Source organism: Elephas maximus, chromosome 4 (assembly GCF_024166365.1).
Source record: "Elephas maximus indicus isolate mEleMax1 chromosome 4, mEleMax1 primary haplotype, whole genome shotgun sequence".
Taxonomy (NCBI): domain Eukaryota; kingdom Metazoa; phylum Chordata; class Mammalia; order Proboscidea; family Elephantidae; genus Elephas; species Elephas maximus.
Genome location: NC_064822.1, coordinates 185,994,370 through 186,012,202, shown reverse-complemented (window position 1 = coordinate 186,012,202; position 17,833 = coordinate 185,994,370). Strand labels below are relative to the sequence as shown.

Sequence of the window (17,833 nt, the reverse complement as noted above, 5' to 3'; positions counted from 1 at the left end):
AAGGACAACGAATAAGGAAGACCGAAGAAGAACTGACGCCTTTGAATTGTGGTGTTGGCGAAGAATACTGAATATACCATGGACTGCCAAAAGAACGAACAAATCTGTCTTAGAGTAAGTACAACCAGAATGCTCCTTAGAAGCAAGGATGGCGAGACTGTGCCTTACATATTTTGGACTTGTTGTCAGGAGGGATCAGTCCCTGGAGGAGGACATCATGCTTGGCAGAGTACAGAGTCAGCAGAAAAGAGGAAGACCCTCAACGAGGTGGACTGACACAGTGGCTCCAACAATGAGCTCAAGCATAGCAACGATGTTAAGGATGGCACAGGACTGGGCAGTGTTTCATTCTGTTGTATACAGGGTTGCTATGAGTTGGAACTGACTTGATGGCACCTAACAACGGCCTTAATGAGGAGCTCTGGTGGCGCAGTGGTTAAGAGCTCAGGCTGCTAACCAAAAGGTCAGCAGTTGGAATTCACCAGCCAGTCCTTGGAAACCCTACGGGACAGTTCTACTCTGTCCTATAAGGTCCCCATAAGTCAGAATCAACTTGATGGCAATGGTACCTTGATGAGCAATTTTTAAAGTGAAGGGAGCCGGCAAACTGGATCAAACTGGACTCCGGGGGTGAGGCTGTGGGGAAGGAAACAGATACTCTCCTACACACTGGGGGAAGGGGTGGCTGGTGGTGGCAGAAGAATCGGCACATCCACCAGGGAGGGCAGTAAGGCAAGAGCTGTCATACTACCAAGGCACACAGAAGGGAACGTTAGTGTCTGCCCCTTTCCCCATGCGTGTTTTACCTCACTGAATCCTGGCAATACCTCTGACATTGCCAGGCCCATGTGGATCCCGCTGTCCCACTCCTGCACCCATACCTGCACAGGTGTGAAATGATGACTTTACAAAGCTATTCACTGCAGCAGTGTTTTTAATGGATAAGACCGGAAGCAACCTCAAATGTCCATCAACGAGGGACTGGTAAAAAAGTTACACTGCATCCATGAAATGGAAAACCACGTGGCAGTGAAAAAGGCTAGGAAGATTTCTAACAAACATTGTTAAGGCGGGGGTGGGGGGAAGGCAAGGTACCGGAAAACAGCATTTATTGGATGCTACCTTTCTACACAAAAATAAAAAAAGCAGCAAAAAATTAAAGTCCACCTTTGTTATTTGCTTGTTGTGTATTAAGTGAGTTTTGAAGCGGGTGAAAATGTCAACGACTTGTGAGGAGGTAGGGTGGTGGGACCTAGGCAGATGGTGGGCAGGGTTGGGAAGAAGCCCTTTCATGGGACCCTTCTGTATTTTGGAAAGGAGCCCTGGTGGCACAGTAGTTAAGTGCTCGGCTGCTAACTAAGACGTCAGCGGTTCGAATCCACCAGCTGCTCTGTAGGAGAAAATGTGGCTGTCTGCTTTCATAAAGATTATAGGCTTGGAAACCTACGGGGCAGCTCTACTCTGTCCTACAGGGTTGCTGTGAGTTGGAATAGGCTTGAGAGCATCAGGTTGTTGTTTTTTTTTTTTTGTATTTTGAATCATTTGGGTGAAGAAAAAAAATTCCCAAGTCGTAGTCCCCAATCACCATAGTCATGTGAAGTACTGGAGAAGTTTTAAAGATGCAAGGCTACCAGCTGGCAGAGGGAAAGAGCAGCAACACAGCCCTGAACGTGACGATTCCTCAGCGACACAGCCCCGAACGTGACGATTCCTCAGCGACACAGCCCCGAACGTGACGATTCCTCAGCGACACAGCCCCCAACGTGACGATTCCTCAGCGACACAGCCCCGAACGTGACGATTCCTCAGCGACACAGCCCCGAACGTGACGATTCCTCTTTTGAATTAATGCCAATGTGACTTGGTTTTAACTGTCTGGAGCAACACGGCTCACCTTAATGAAAAACCGCAAATGGCTCAAATGTTCAACAGGGCCGTGAACAGCGAGTGTCTGCCTATGCAGACAGGTCACCGCACACTGGATCCCGTGACTATGACAAACGACACCTTGACTGCTGCACCACAGAGGAACCTAGATGTGAAAAGGTATGTGCACATCAATGAAGTTCACCTAAGAATCCAGAAGAACAGAAAAAAGGTGATATTTGGGAAGTTCTATTTGAATAAAGTTGCTTCAGAGCTTTCTTTTTAATTACCAGATTGAAGGGAACAAAAGGTCTCGTCAATATAGACGCAAAAATATGCTTTTCTAACGTACCAAGCCATGAGCTGAGCAGGAGAACAACAGAGAAGACTGTTGAGAGAGGCAGGCCCTGTGCAGGGACACGAGGCCAAGGGCCTGGGTGTGAATGTGGAGACTGTTTGTCAAGGGTGAGGCCAGAAAGGGCGGAGGAAGGAGGAGAAAGCACAGGGGACTCAGATTTGGTGGTCTGAGCAACCCCAGAAAACCTCCAGGAAAAATGGGCTAAAAAAAGGAGCTAAAACCGGGTGGAAAATAAATACTGTGGGCAACAACACCTCTTTCAACACAAACGTTAGTGAGTTGGGTGCAAGCAGATTCTGACTTGTAGCAAAGACAGAGTAGAACTGCCTCATAGGATTTCCAAGAAGTGTCTGGTGGATTTGAACTACTGACCTTTTAGTTAGCAGCCAAGCTCTGAACCACCGTGCCACCAGGAGTCAAAAGGTGATCTGTGCCCCACCTCACCAAGCCATTTTTCCCACGTATGACTCACTGGCGAAACGGGAAGTCCTTCCTTTAGTCATTGTCTACCTTCTCCTCACCTCTGCCTCCTGCTGTGTGCTGGCCACACCCTTCCCACCACTCAGCCTGGCTCCCAGGGCTCACCACCCCAGCCTTCTCAGTGACTTCAACACACAGGCTGAGGAGCCATCTACCAGCCTGAGCTTGAAGTGCCTCCTTCTCAGCATTAGACAGACCTTAGTTGTCATTGATTCTGACTCACAGCAACCCCACGTGTGCAGAGTAGAACTGCTCCACAGTTTTCAAGGCTGTGACCTTTCAGAAGCAGATCACCAGGCCTGTCTTCCAAGGCACCTCTGGGTGGATCTGAACTGTCAACCTTTCGGTTAGTAGTTGAACACTTAACTGTTTGTGCCACTCAAGGACTAGGCACCTATTCCTTGCCAGGCCCCGTTGGGGTATTCTACCCTGGGGACACCCACAGCAACTATCACTGGGGGACATGAGTTAATTTTAGCTGGTAAAGGTTTTGACAATTTTAAACCCGTTGCCGTCGAGTTGATTCTGACTCATAGCGACCCTACAGGATGGAGTAGAACTGCGCCATAGGGTTTCCAAGGAGTGGCTGATGGATTTGAACTGCTGACCTTTTGGTTAACAGCTGAGCTCTTAACCACTGCACCACCAGGGCTCTAAAAGAACTTGTTTCTGCTTATCTTACCAGTTATGAATTCATTTTAATTTATATTAGAAGGCTACATAACTAGACCGTCAAATCGGTGACTTCACAAATATAAATACTTAACCAAAAAAACAAACCCATTGCCGTCGAGTCGATTCCGACTCATAGTGACCCTACAGGACAGAGTAGAACTGCCTCATAGAGTTTCCAAGGAGCGCCTGATGGATTTGAACTGCTGACCCTTTGGTTAGCAGCAATAGCGCTTAACCACTACGCCACCAGGGTTTTAGGACAGCCTAAGTTTTTTTTTTTTTTTTTTTAGTTTTTTAAGTTTACTTCAGCAAAAAAAGTGAGTTGATATAAAAAGATAGGCCAAGTTATACACGCGGCATCGAATATACATGGTTATCTTTGCTTCCTTCTGAAACCCCGTTACAAACTACAGTAAAGAACATTTTTAAATGTATAAATTCACAAAGACAAAGAAAACGGGAAGGCAGATGAAAAACATCACCAAAGGTCAGGAGATGGAAGGCACAGACAAGCAGTAACTGATTCAGCAGACCAAAGGTGAAACTGACTGCAGGGAGAAGCCAACAGAGCCCCAGGACAGTGCCACAGGCTGGCTCAGGACCTGGCAGATCCTCTGCGGGCTGCGGCTCACAGTGCCAGGACAGGATGGAAGCAGGTATCAGGCGCAGTCGGCCCTCCAGAGCCTCACCAACTGGGGACAAGGAACGGTAGCCCAGCTGTCTCAAGGCACATCACCACGGACTTCAGAACATCAAGGGCAAAGAGAAGATCCTAAAAGCCTCCAAAAGAGAACGCAGGTCACACACACAGGATCAGGAATCACAACAGCACTGGATTTCTCAACCAGTAGAAGCTAGAAGACAATTAGGTAATGCCCTCAAGATTCTAACATAAAATCATGTCCAACCTATAATCCTAAACTCAGTCAAAATTCAAATTGGAGTGAAGTAAGAACAGACATTTACAGACATGCAAGGCCTCAAAAAATTGACCACTCTTTCTCAGGAAGCTATGGGGGATATGCTCCATCGAGGGTGTAAAACAAGAAAAAGGAAACAGGGCTTTCAATACTGACAGGGCCTCCCCCTCCCCCCCCCCCCCCCCCCCCCGCTCAGGATGATCGTTAAGGGTAGTCCCAAGCCTAGTCCACAACCATCAGATGGGGCAAAAAGGGAGAGGGCTCCAGGAGACACATCACCAAGGGGATAAAAGGAACTGACCATCATATTGACAGTTTCTGCCATAAAATTCAAGGCTGAATTAGTTATGGGAACATAGAAACTAAGCACATGAGTGAAACTATTATAAACCCTAGGAAAACAGAAAAAAAAAAAAAAAAAAAGAACATGGAGGATCTACTCAAGAGAAATAAAAATGTATGTCCACACAAAAACTTGTAAGTACATGTTCACAGCAGCTTCGCTCATAGTAGCCAGAAAATGGAAACCACCCAAATGTCCATCAGTTGATGAACAGATAAACAAAACATGGTCTAGCCATCCAGTGGAACACTGTACTACAACATGAATGAACCTCAAAAAACTATGGTACTTGAAAAAAGTCAGTCACAAAAGGCCACATATTGTTTGATTCCATTTATATGAAACATCTAAAATAGGCAAATCCATACAGACAGAAAATAGAAGATTTTGTTGAAAAATTTCTTCCACCTTCTCCAGTGAGAATAGCTGCCTCTACTTGCCCATCACCCACTTACTTCTGACTCCTTCCTGGTTGATCTGGCCTTTACCCCGCCTGATTGCTCTGCTAAAGGTCAGCCTCCTAACTGTCACATCCCTCAACTCTCTCATGGCCTTGTCATCTTCACTGTTCTCTGCAGCACTGTCTGAATCACCCATTAACCCTTCCTTGAAAAGCTCAGGGCCCCTTGATAAAGGTCCTCTCCAGGTGACCTCCTGGTTCTATCTTCTCTCATTTCTCCTCCAACTTATCTACAGTGACTACTCCTCAGTCTCTATTCCCAGTTTTGACCACCTCTCATTTCCTACTAGATGACCCCCACCCCCCCAGCAAGCACCTCAATTTCAGCCCATTTAAAATGGAAATTTCCATCATCTCCCCAAACTAGCTCTTCCTGCTGGCTTTTAAACTCCCCCAAAGCCTGAGGCTCAAAGCCTAGATGACATCTTGGAATTCCACCTCTGCTCTGCCTCAGGGGCCAAGCCTTCTCTGAGGTCATGTCCTTTCAGGTGCAGCGTCTCGCACAACGATAACATCCTATGCAACTTCACGATAACATCCTATGCAACTCCCCTATCGCCCTCCCGGTGCAACCTTTATCATCACCTCACACTGGATGGCTGCGGTTCCCCCCAGTGTGTCTCCCTGCCTCCAATCTTCCTTGCTCATCACTACAGCTGAATTTTCTTAAAACCCAGGATTAATGTGCCATGTCCCCACTGGAAAATCTTCAGCAATCCCCTCCCTACATTCCACAAAACATCTGTGTCCGGTATGAAGATCCTCCACAATTTGGCTCCAATGCACCTTTCAGACCTTGTCTTACTGTTGCGTTACACACCGTGTATGCCAAGAAATCTCTAGTAGTCATTCATTTCTAAGGCAGCTTGGTCCTTCTGCTTCCTTGTGCTTGCTCATGCTGTTCCTGCCACCCATCCTTTTGGGCCTAGTGAAACGACCACCTCCGTGACTGGGCCTTTCCTGAACCCAGCAGAAGAGGCGTCCTCCTCTCTGTCCTTCCAGAAGACCTGGCTTAAGGCCCTTTCTCATAACACAGGTATCTACCACCACCACAACCACTACCACCAAAGGAAGTGCTCCAGCTAGCCTATCACAAGAGACCTGGGGGCCTGGGACAAAGGGGCATTCTGCAGTGGGACAAGGCCTGGCAATTAGGTAGCCAGCGCACACGCTTTATTGGGCATACAGCGTGTTTCTAAAAACAAAACAAAACAAAACAAAGCCAACATTTAAAAATCTGGAGATCTCATATAAAAATTCAGATTTGGGCATCTCTTAGAAAACAGACACTGACATCTCTTCCTGAGAGGCTTTCCATGACTACCTCCTCAGGTAGGCTACCCTAGTCACTATATTATGACCCCATTTTATTATCTTCATAGCACCCTGCTAAAACTCTTCATTTATTTTGTCTAGCCTGAGTTTTCTCCCTCGAGGATTCACCCTCTCTGAGAAAGAGACCCTGTCTGTCTTGTTCAAAGCTATCCTCAGCACTGTGCCTACCAGGGGGTACTCAGAAGCCACTCAAGAGATGTGCTGAGTGACTAGAATGCATGTGCCCCCAAAGGGCACCAATGGACTGGTGCAGGGCAGACTCTGCCCAGCGAAGGATTCCTGACCACCTGTGTGCCAGGAGGAAGTGAGCAGGCGCTGTCCAGGCTGCAAGTGCCTGTTGCCCTCCCATTCCCCCCACACACATATGAAGGAAGCACTTGTACTCACAGCCACAGGGGCTTTCCTCTTCTTCACCTGACTGACCATGGAAGCACCTGGGCTGGTGACCCTGGTCTATTCCAACTCCAAGGACTGTGTTTAGTACAACTTGGTATCCTGCCCAGCCCAAGGTCATTGTATTCAGTCAGCATTTCGCAAATTATCAGTGAGCACTCCGTGCCAGGCACTGTTCTAGGTGCAAGAAACACAGCGCTGTACAAAGTGAAGACCCCTGCCCTCATGAAGCTGTTGCTCTGGAGGGGGAAATGGTGGGTGAGTATTGAGAACTGCTTGTATCTGCAAACCACAGGCCTTCAGCTGGCCCAATCCTTCCTGTCCTTCAAAGCCTAAGTCAAGGACCACCTCCTCGGGGCAAGCTTGCTGGTAAGACAGTCTTTAGTGAACTCCCTCACTGCTGATGTTCACCTACTGCCCTGTACATCACATTATAAGCTATTCTGTACTCGGCACTACGGCTTTATTGTCACTGTCTCAAGCTCCACGAGGCCACAAAATTCTCTCCTGTCTCTCCTTTTCCCTACAGCTCAAGAACCACAGGCAGACCTGACTACTTGGTGACCAACTAAAAACAGGGAATCACTTCTCCCAAACCTGGTATGGATGGGGACCTGGGAAGCCAGTGAATCACTGTGGCAGTTTCCACAACGGACATTTTACTAAGAAATCTATGCGGATACAGCTACTTTACCAGAAGGTAATTGAACACGTTACAAATTAAGACAAATAAGAATTCCTTTGGATTAGGAATGCAAAAAGCACACGAACTTCCTTTTGCCTGCTTGCTGAGAGACAGCTTTGGACACATTTCTTACCGGTTGTGTAACCTTGGGCAAGTTAATGACCCACCAGGGCCTCAGTTTTAGGATCTGTGAGAAGGGAATGACAGTAGTGGAATGGCAGGCACTAACTGATAGGACTGTTGTGAAGATCAAGACGACCAATGTGTACGTTCGCTGAACACAGTGCCTGGCACAGAACTGCTCCAAACATGTTAGCTGTCCTTGTTATATTCCCAAAAACCCCCTCCCCCATTTGTTAACACATCTCTGTATTCAGGAGCACCTGCAGTTAAGACACCGGGCTTCAACGAAGGGTCTCACCACATGGCCCAGATGACTAAACACAGAAAGCAAGGGCAGGCCTAGGAGAGGTGCTGCGGAAGCAAAATGGGAAAGGCATCCTTTTCGGTTAGTCAGTCGCTGCCACTTTCTCTTCCCACAGAGAAGAATCTTCTGTTACCCGTTTCTTCCTGTACACAATCTGGACAGAACCATCATACTTGCCTTCAAGGCTGTCACGAGATCCTACCCGCCAAAGCACTTGGTAAGCTCAAGCGCACAGTGCACCTCAGAGTTACTGTCTAAAAGCCTGGGTCTGGGTTCTCTAAGGAGAGTGACCTTACACAGGTTAACCTCTCCTGGCCTCATATTGCTGCAGAATGGGGCAATAAAAACATCTCATAGGACTGTTGTGATCAATAAATGAAACAGAGTACTTTGGGTCTGAAACACCAGAAGGGCGCAACTACTGGGTTATTATTAAGACTCCTAACCTGTTCACTAGACTCCTCACCCCCAAGGGTCGGGGGGAAGCCTGATACAGTGAAACCAACACTGGTCGCGGAGCTGGGAGACCTGGGCTCTGGCTCCATAACGAGCTGAGAGACCTTGGGCAAGTCGCTGACCATCTCCAAACTCCAGTTCCCATGGCTACACGAAGAGAACATTGCAAGAGAAAATCCCTGGGCTTCTACCAGCCCTTCCACTCTGCTGTGAAGGCCTCCAGAACAAAGGGCACCCGCTACCGAGCCTGCCCACGAAGGGCCACAACCCAAAACTCCTGCTGGTCAACTCCCTTCGCAGGCACGGTCAGGTCTCCGTCCCGGAGAGATGCGTCCACGCTCGGACACCACTGCTCGCTTCATCAGCAACTTGCTTCTGCAGCCGCTGCCCAAAGTTTTCCCAGCGCCCGGCAACCCGGTGGGCCGTCACTCCCGGGAAGACCAGAAGTGGGGGCAGGCGCCGGGAGCCCTGCCCCGGAGATCCCAGGGCCTCCCCGCAGCCCGGCCGGGAGTGACAGGTGCGACGCAGGCCGGGACAGCAGGAGAGCGCGGAGCTCACGTGGGCGCGAGGGAGGCGGCGGCGCGCGCTCGCTCAGACCGCCCCCGCGCCCCCACGACTCACACCCTACTTCCGGACACGCGGCGCCGCGGACCCCACGGCCCCGGAGCAGAGCGGCGGCCGAGGCTCCAGCCCACAGCGCCCGGAAGACTGGGGACCGCCGGGCGAGCGCGCGGGGCTCTTCCCGCGCGAGCCGAACTGCCGCGGGGTGGGCGCACGCGCACCCGCGCGCGCCGCCGTAACCCCTTCCTCCCCGCGCGCCCCCGCACTCCCACCCACCCATCCACCGCTCACCGTCGATGTCCCCTAGGGTCAGTTCGTCGCCCAGCTCCGTGAGCGTCTCCATGGTCTCCAGCCCGCCCAGCTCGCCGCTCCCGTCCATCGCCCGGCTCGGCGCAGAGCCCACCTGCCGTCCCGCTCAGGAAGACGCAGGGGCGGTACCGCCGCCACCGCCCATGACACCCGAGATCCCCCGCCCGGTACCGCCTCACCGACCCGCGCCAGTCGCCGCCATGTTTGCGCTGCGCCCGGCGCCGCGCGGGAGGGGCGGGGCGGGATTCCCCCGCCCCCGCCCGCGCCCTCCGCGGCCCCGCCCCTAGGGCGCGCTCCCCCTTGTTTATTGTCAATGGGACCAGGCTGGCGGCGGCCAATCGGCGCTCGAAGCGGCGCGTGGGGTGATGGTGCGTCAACGATCAGCAGCTCTGATTTGCATACTTAGGCCCCGCCCCCCGCAGCCTTGTAGCCAATGAGAAGACAAGCCGGCCGATCCTCAGTCCAACCTCCCTCCCGGAGTTTAAAAGAACCGTTCCCTTTTCTGTGAGACGCGCTCCGCAAGCAACTCCCGCCACCTGACAGAGATTAAAGGGTTAACGCATAACCCTCTGCCTCCGCCTGCAGGACACCCCTGCTGGCCAGGAGCGCATTACGTCATCTTCCCAGCTGCCCACCCCGCCCCGACCGCCTAGAGAAGCGCGTAGAATCCAACCTGGCCGCCAACACTTGGAGACGAGGGGAACCTGGAGATCGTCCAGGTCACGTTCCTGCCAATCCCCTTACAAAGGCGGAAAAGAAGGCTCTGCGTGGGCAGCGAATTGCCTAAATGCAGTCGGCGTTTTATGGCTTTGCGCCTTGGCACCTGCCATGACCACGCACAGTACTTCGGAGCCCCTTGAAGACCTTAAAGCAACGCCGGTGCCCACTGGCCTCCCGAGGTGGCCCAGGCATGGTTATTTTGAAAAACTACTGCGGGGATTTTGACGCGCAGCCTTGGCGAAGACAACTACCCGTTGGCTTTGCCCACCCACGGTGTTCTCTAAGCATCTCAGGTTGCAGCTGGTCACCTTGTAAAAAATTTAAATGTGCAAACTTCTAGGAAAATTACCTTACTGCAGAACCAAGAACTGTAATTGTTGAGTATTTCTGCCTTGTTTTGTGTGAGACTTTATAAACGTATATATATATATGTATACATATATATAGCCTTGGTGGCCCAGTGGTTAAAGTGCTCTGCTGCTAATGGAAAGGTCATGGTTTGAACCCACCAATGGCTCCAAGGAAGAAAGATGTGGCAGTCTGCTTTCATAAAGATTACAGCATAGAAAACACTATGGGGCAGTTCTACTCTGTCCTGTAGGGTCCCTATGAGTTCGAGTACACTCTACAGCAATGGGATTTAGGTATACACGTAGCAAATATCTTTGTTTTCTTCCCTTCTTTTTATGATGGTTAAGATTGTGTGTCAACTTGGCTGGGCCATGATTCTCAGTGGTTTGGCAGTTATGTAATGATGTAGTTTGGCAATTATGTACTGATGTAATCATCCTTCATTGTATGATCTGATGTAGTCATTCCCCATCTTATGATCTGACAGGAGCAGCCCTGCAGTTGACAAGGAAGTGCATTGGGGGTGTAGGCTGCATCAAATACATATATGCATGTTCTGGTAAACCTTGCTGCCGTGCTCTGGATTTTGCATTTGACTCTTCATCCTCTGATCTCTGGTTCTTGGGAGGTGAGCCAGCAGCCTTCCACCTGACCTGCCAATTTTGGGTTCACCAGCCCCTGCAACCATGTAAGTCAGACGAAGCCTCCGCCTGACGTCTCACTCAAGGATTTGGGGCTTGGCAGCCTCCACAATTGAGTGAGCAATTTCCTTGCGATAAGTCTCTCTATATACGTGTATTTATATATATGTGCTTTGCTGGTTTTGCTTCTCTAGAGAACCAACTTAAGATGTGTAGAGAGTGGTTCTAGAGAAGCAAAATTTTAAGGATGAGTTTTCTAAATTGGTTCTCAAATCTGTCTAATATTAAAGGCACTGATGACTCTGCTGTTGGGAGTAAATGGGGCACTGCTAATCCATAAGGTGATGTGGAAATAAAATATGCAAAATGTCACCACCAATGGATCAACTATTTGTGAGACAAAGTTCTGGGTGATTGCATATTTGCTACTTTTCAAGCAATTTTGTCAGAATGAGAAGTATAAGGAAGCTGGTTGGTTGGTCCTACTTTCACAAGACAAAGTGGTGAAAAAAATGAGCTCAGGGCTTCAGAGTCACAGCTCAAGTACTGCACAAAACACATCAAACCTGCTACTTGTGCCATGAAAGAAAACCTTATTCCTTGTAGTAACACAACTGATACCGCCACAAACCAAACCCAAAGTCTTATCATAACAGTGGCTGAATCACAATGCCAATTGAATTCGCAACCTCAAGTAGTGTCTGAAGTTAAAGTGAGGGCATTGATTGGCAAGAAATGGAATCCCGAAACTTGAGATGGGGACATATGGGCAGATAATCCGGAAGCAGAGGACATCAAGCCCCTAAATTCAGTTGAATCACTCCTGTCACTATACCTGCTCTCTTGCTCCCATCTGAAGAGATTACTGCTTCTTTGACTGCTAAGGCACCTTCCCCAGTAAAACCATTATCCCCACCATCCCCATCTGATGAGATTAATCCAGCTGTGCCTTAAGAGTCTGTCTGAGATATTACCTAGGGTGGCACCTGGGGTGTTGCCTGGGAAAACACTTGAGGCAGATGCCTTATAAGACGCTGCTGAATGTCCCCAGGACCCACCCGCACCACCACATGTAACTAGACTTAAAGCACTGAAGGCATTGGTGAAAAGCAAGGCTCTAAGAATTGATGCAATACCAATTAAAATGTATTGACAAATGGATGCAATACTAGAAGCATTCACTCATCTATGCTAAGAAATTTGGAAGACAGTTACCTGGCCAACTGACTGGAAGAAATCCATATTCATGCCCATTCCAATGAAAGCTGATCTAACGGAATGCAGAAATTATTGAACAATATTAATATCACATGCAGGTAAAATTATGCTGAAGATCATTAAAAAATGTTTGCAGCAGTACATTATTGACTATGCAAAGGCATTCAACTGTGTGGATAATAACAAATTATGGATAACATTGTGAAGAGTGGGAATTCTAGAATACTTAGTTGTGCTCCTAAGGAACCTGTACATAGACCAAGAAGCAGTTGTTCGAACAGAACAAGGAGATACTGTGTGGTTTAAAAGCAAGAAATTGCCTCAGGGTTGTATTCTTTCACCATACTTATTCAGTCTGTATGGTGAGCAAATAATCCGAGAAGCTGGACTATATGAAGAAGAAAAGAGCCTCAGGATTGGAGGAAGACTCATTAACAACCTGTGATATGCAGATGACACAACCTGGATTGCTGAAAGTGAAGAGGACTTGAAACACTAATGAAGATCAAAGGCTACAGTCCTCAGTATGGATTACACATTAACATAAAGAAATAAAAAATCCTCACAACTGGAACAACAAGCAACATCATGATAAATGGAGAAAAGACTGAAGTTGTCAAGGATTTCATTTTACTTGGATCCATAATCAACACCCATGGAAGCAGCAGTCAAGAAATCAAACAATGTATTGTATTGGACAAATTTGTTGCAAAAGACCTCTTTAAAGTGTTAAAAAGCAAAGATGTTACCTTGAGGACTCAGGGACACCTGACCCAAGCCATAGTATTTTCAGTCATCTCATATGCATGTGAAATCTGGACAATGAATAAGGAAAACCAAAGAAGAATTGATGCCTTTTAATTATGGTGTTGGCAAAGAATATTGATGATACGATAGACTGCCAGAAGAAGGAACAAATCTGTTTTGGAAGAAGTACAACCAGACTGCTCCTTAGAAGCAAGCATAGTGAGACTTCATCTTACTTACTTTGAACATGTTATTAGAAGGGACCAGTCCCTGGAGAGGGACATCATCCTTGGTAAAGTAGGGGGTCAGGGAAGAAGAGGAAGACCCTTAATGAAATGGATTGATGAGTGGCTGCAACAATGGGCTCGAACATAGCAACGATCCTGACGATGGTACAGGACTGGGCAGTGTTGTGTTCTGTTGTGTATGGGGTTGCTATGAGTTGGAACTGACTCAATGGCACCTGACAACAAGTCCAAGCGAGCCCCAAGAGGTGAAGAAAGTGCGACCCAGGAGGAGGTATGCTACACTCCAAAAGAACTGCTTGATTTTTCTAATATATATAAACAGAAACCTGGGTAATATGTGTGGGAGTGGCTGTTAAGGATGTGGGATAATGGTGTGAGGGACATAAAGTTGGATCACTCATTGATGTGGGCCCACTAAGCACAGATTCTTCATTCAGTGTTTCAGCTTGAAAGGTTAGAAAAAGATCTGATAGTTTATTTGGTTGGTTCACTGAAGCATGGATTAAGCACTGGCCTATACTAAACCAAGTTGAAATGCCAGACCTGCCTTGGTATACTGTAGAAAAAGATATCCAAAGGCTTAGGGAAATAGGCATGTTAGAGTGGATTTATCAGGTTGGATCAACAGACCCACTCACGGAATGCCCAGAGGACACACCTTTCACCACAAGAGTGAGGAAAAAATTTGTGAAGGGAACCCCAGTATCCTTGAAGACTGCTGTGATTGCTATTTATGTAAGTCAGATTTGACAGTGGGAACTACCCTAACTGAACTAAGACAACTAACTACAATGGGGCTGACTGGACCTTGGGGTGGTAGGGGCCAAGTGATGGCACTCAGTGGACAAAGACAAGGTGTGTGTGATTACTGTAATAGAGGGCAGAGTCAAAGCTGTTTAGTCATGGTGTCCCTAGGAGTGAAATAGATGGAAAATCTACTAAATATTTTCTTGATGTATACAAGTGAAAGAATTCTAGGTCAAGTGAATGGCAGTCTAACCTGAATCACTGGACTAGAAAGTCACGGCCCCTACAATCAACTCCCAGACTTAAGCCAGTTTACAGACCCACAACCCCTTGAGGAAGGGTAGGCTGGGTCCCTTTGAGGAAGGACCTCAGTGCAGTACAAACAATTCATTCTGTTAGTCTTTCTCCTAGGCTTCTCCAAAGGGATCTATGACCTTTCACAAGAGCAACTGTTCATTGGGGAAAAGGAAATAATAGAATTTTAGGGGATTATTGGACTTGGCTCAAACTGACACTAATTCCAGGAGATCCAAATGTCACTGTAGCCCATCAATCAGAGTAGGGGGCATATTGAAGTCAGGGTATTAATGTAGTCTTAGCTCACGTCCATCTCACAGTGGGTCCGCTGGGTCCCTGAACTCATCTTCTAGTGATTTCCACAGCTCCAGAACGCATAATTGGAGTAATATACTCAGCAACAGGCAGAAGCCCCACATTGGAACCCTGACATGTGGAGTAAGGGCTTTTATGGTAGGAAAACAAGTGGAAGCCATTATATCTGTCCCTACCTAGGAAAACAGTAAACCAAATGCAATACTGCATTCCTGAAGGGACTCCAGAGATTAATGCCACCGTCAGGGACTTGAAGGGTGCAGGGGTGGTGATTGCCACCACATCCACATTCAACTCTCTCATTTGGCCTGTGAAAAAGCAGAGAGATATTGGGAAATAACAGTGGATTATCAAAAACTTAACCAGGTTGTGACTTCAATTGCAGCTGCTGTTCCAGATGGGGTTTCATTGCTTCAGCAAATTAACGCATCTCTGGTACCTGGTAAACCTTGGAAACCCTATGGGGCAGTTCTGCTCTGTCCTACAGGGTCACTATGAGTTGGAATTGACTCGACAGCACTGGATTTTGGGCTGGTACCTGGTATGCAGCTATTGATCTGGCCAATGTCTTATTCTCGATCCCGATTTTGATGGAACACCAGAAGTTTGCCTTCAGTGTCCTATCTCAGGGTTATATCAATTCTCCAGCCCTATGACATAATTTAGTCCATAGGGACTTTGATCACCTTTTCCTTCCACAAGACATCACACCGATCCATTACATTGATGACATTATGCTGATTGGACCTAGTAAGGAAGAAATATCAATGATTCTAGACTTATTGGTAAGACATTTGCATGCTAAAAAAAAAAACCCAAACCCATTGCCACCAAGTCAATTCCTACTCATAGAGACCCTATTGGACAGAGTAGAACGGTCCCATAGGGTTTCCAAGGAGCACCTGGAGGATTCGAACTGCCAATTTCTCCTATTTTTTTTAATTTCTTGTGCTTTAAGTGAAAGTTTACAAATCAAGTCAGGCTCTCATACAAAAAGTTATACACACCTTGCTATGTACTCCTAGCTGCTTTCCCCGTGATGAGACAGCACACTTCTCCTCTCCACCCTGTATTCTCTATGTCCATTCAACCAGCTCCTGTTCCCCTCTGCCTTCTCATCTTGCCTCCAGATAGGAGCTGCCCACATAGTCTCATGTGTCTGCTTGAGCCAAGAAGCTCACTCCTCATCAGTATCATTTTCTGTCTTACAGTCCAGTCCAATCCCTGTCTGAAGAGTTGGCTTCAGGAATGGTTCCAGTCTTCGGCTAACAGAAGGTACAGAGACATGACCTCCAGGGCTCCTCTAGTCTCAGACCATTAAGTCTGGTCTTTTTACGAGAATTTGAGGTCTGCATCCCACTGTTCTCTTGCTCCATCAGGGTTTCTCTGTTGTGTTCCTTGTCAGGGCAGTCATCGGTTGTAGCCGGGCACCATCTAGTTCTTGCGGTCTCAGGCTGATGGAGTCTCTGGTTTATGTGGCCCTTTCTGTCTTTTGAGTTCACATTTACCTTTTTTCTTTGGTGTTCTTCATTTTCCTTTACTCCAGGTAGGTTGAGACCAACTGATACATTTTAGATGGCTGCCTGCTAGCGTTTAAGACCCCAGACACCACTCACCAAAGTGAGACACAGAATTTTTTTTTAACACACTTTGTTATGCCAGTTGACCCAGATGTCCCCTGAAACTGTGGTTCCCAGACCCCCATCCCTGCTAGTCTGGCCTTCGAAGCTTTCAGTTGTATTCAGGAAACTTCTTTGCTTTTGGTTTAGTCCAGTTGTGCTGACCTCTCCTGTATTGTGTGTTGTCTTTCCCTTCTCCTAAAGTAGTTCTTGTCTACTACCTATTTAGTGAATACCTCTCCCTCCCCCCCTTGTAACCATCAAAGAATATTTTCTTCTGCGTTTAAACTACTTCTTGAGTTCTTACAACAGTGGTCTCATATGATATTTGTCCTTTTGCAACTGACTAATTTCACTCAGCATAATGCCTCCCAGACACCTCCATGTATGAAATGTTTCACAGATTCATCATTGGTCTTAATTGTTACATAGTATTCCATTATGTGAATATACCATAATTTATCCATTCGTCTCTTGATGGGCACCTTTGTTGCTTCCATCTTTTCACTATTGTAAACAGTGTTGCAATGAACATGGGTGTGCATATATCTGTTCATGCAAAGTCTCTTATTTTTCTAGGATGTATTCCAAAGAGTGGGATTGTTGGATTATATGGTAGTTCTATTTCTAGCATTTTAAGGAAGTGCCAAATCGATTTTCAAAGTGGTTGTACCATTCTACATTCCCACCAGCAGTGTATAAGTGTTCCAGTCTCTCCAAAACCTCTCCAATACTTATTTTGTGTTTTTTGGATTAATGCCAGCCTTGTTGGAGTGAGATGGAATCTCATTGTAGTTTGATTTGCATTTCTGTAATGGTTAATGATCGTGAGCATTTCCTCATGTATCTGTTAGTGACTTGAATGTCTTCTTTGGTAAACTGCCCATCAAACTGCCCACTTCTTGATTAGCAGCCATAGTTCTTAACCACTACACCACCAGGGTTTCCACAATTTGCATGCTAGAGGGTGGGATAAAAAAAAAAAAAAGAGGGTGGGATATTAACCTGAAAAAAAATTCAGGTGCCTTCCACCTCAGTGAAATTTCTAGGGGTCCAATGGTGTGGGTCATGTCGAGATGTTCCTTTTAAAGTGAAGGATAAGTTGTTGCATCCGGCCCCTCCTACAACTAAAAAGGAGGCACAACACCTGGTGGGCCTCTTTGGATTTTGGAGGCAACATATTCCTCATTCAAGTGTGCTACTTCGGCCTATTTATCAAGTGACTTAAGAAGCTGCTAATTTTGAGTGAGACCCAGAAGAAGACAAGGCTCTGTAAACAGGTTCAGGCTGCTACGCAAGCTGCTGTGCCATGTGGGCCGTATGATCCAGCTGATCCAATAGTGCTTGAAGTGTCAGTGGCAGATAGAGATGCTGTTTGGAGTCTTTGAGAAGCTCCTATTGGTGAATCACAGCACAGACACTTAGGATTTTCGTCAGAGCCCTGCCATGCTCTGCAGATAACGACTCTCCTTTTGAGAAACAGCTTTTGGCTTATTACTGGGCCTTAGTAGAGGCCAAAGTTTTTACCATGGGCTACCAAGTGACCACGCAGCCTGAGCTGCCTGTTATGAACTGGGAGTCGTTTGACCCACAGTCATAAAGTTGCATGTGCACAGCAGCACTCCATCACTAAATGGAAGAGGTATATACGAGATTGGACTT

General features: G+C 47.3%; 1 protein-coding gene across 1 annotated transcript in view; it reads right to left on the bottom strand.

Annotated features, from left to right (window-relative positions):
• Window positions 1–9,495, bottom strand: part of SREBF2 (sterol regulatory element binding transcription factor 2) — a 68,905-nt gene extending 59,410 nt beyond the window's left edge. The window contains exon 1 of the mRNA XM_049884514.1: window positions 9,251–9,495. Coding sequence (XP_049740471.1) covers window positions 9,251–9,338 — 88 coding nt within the window. The 5' untranslated portion in view covers window positions 9,339–9,495. The remainder of the gene's footprint in view (window positions 1–9,250) is intronic.
• Between the last annotated feature and the right edge of the window lie 8,338 nt (window positions 9,496–17,833).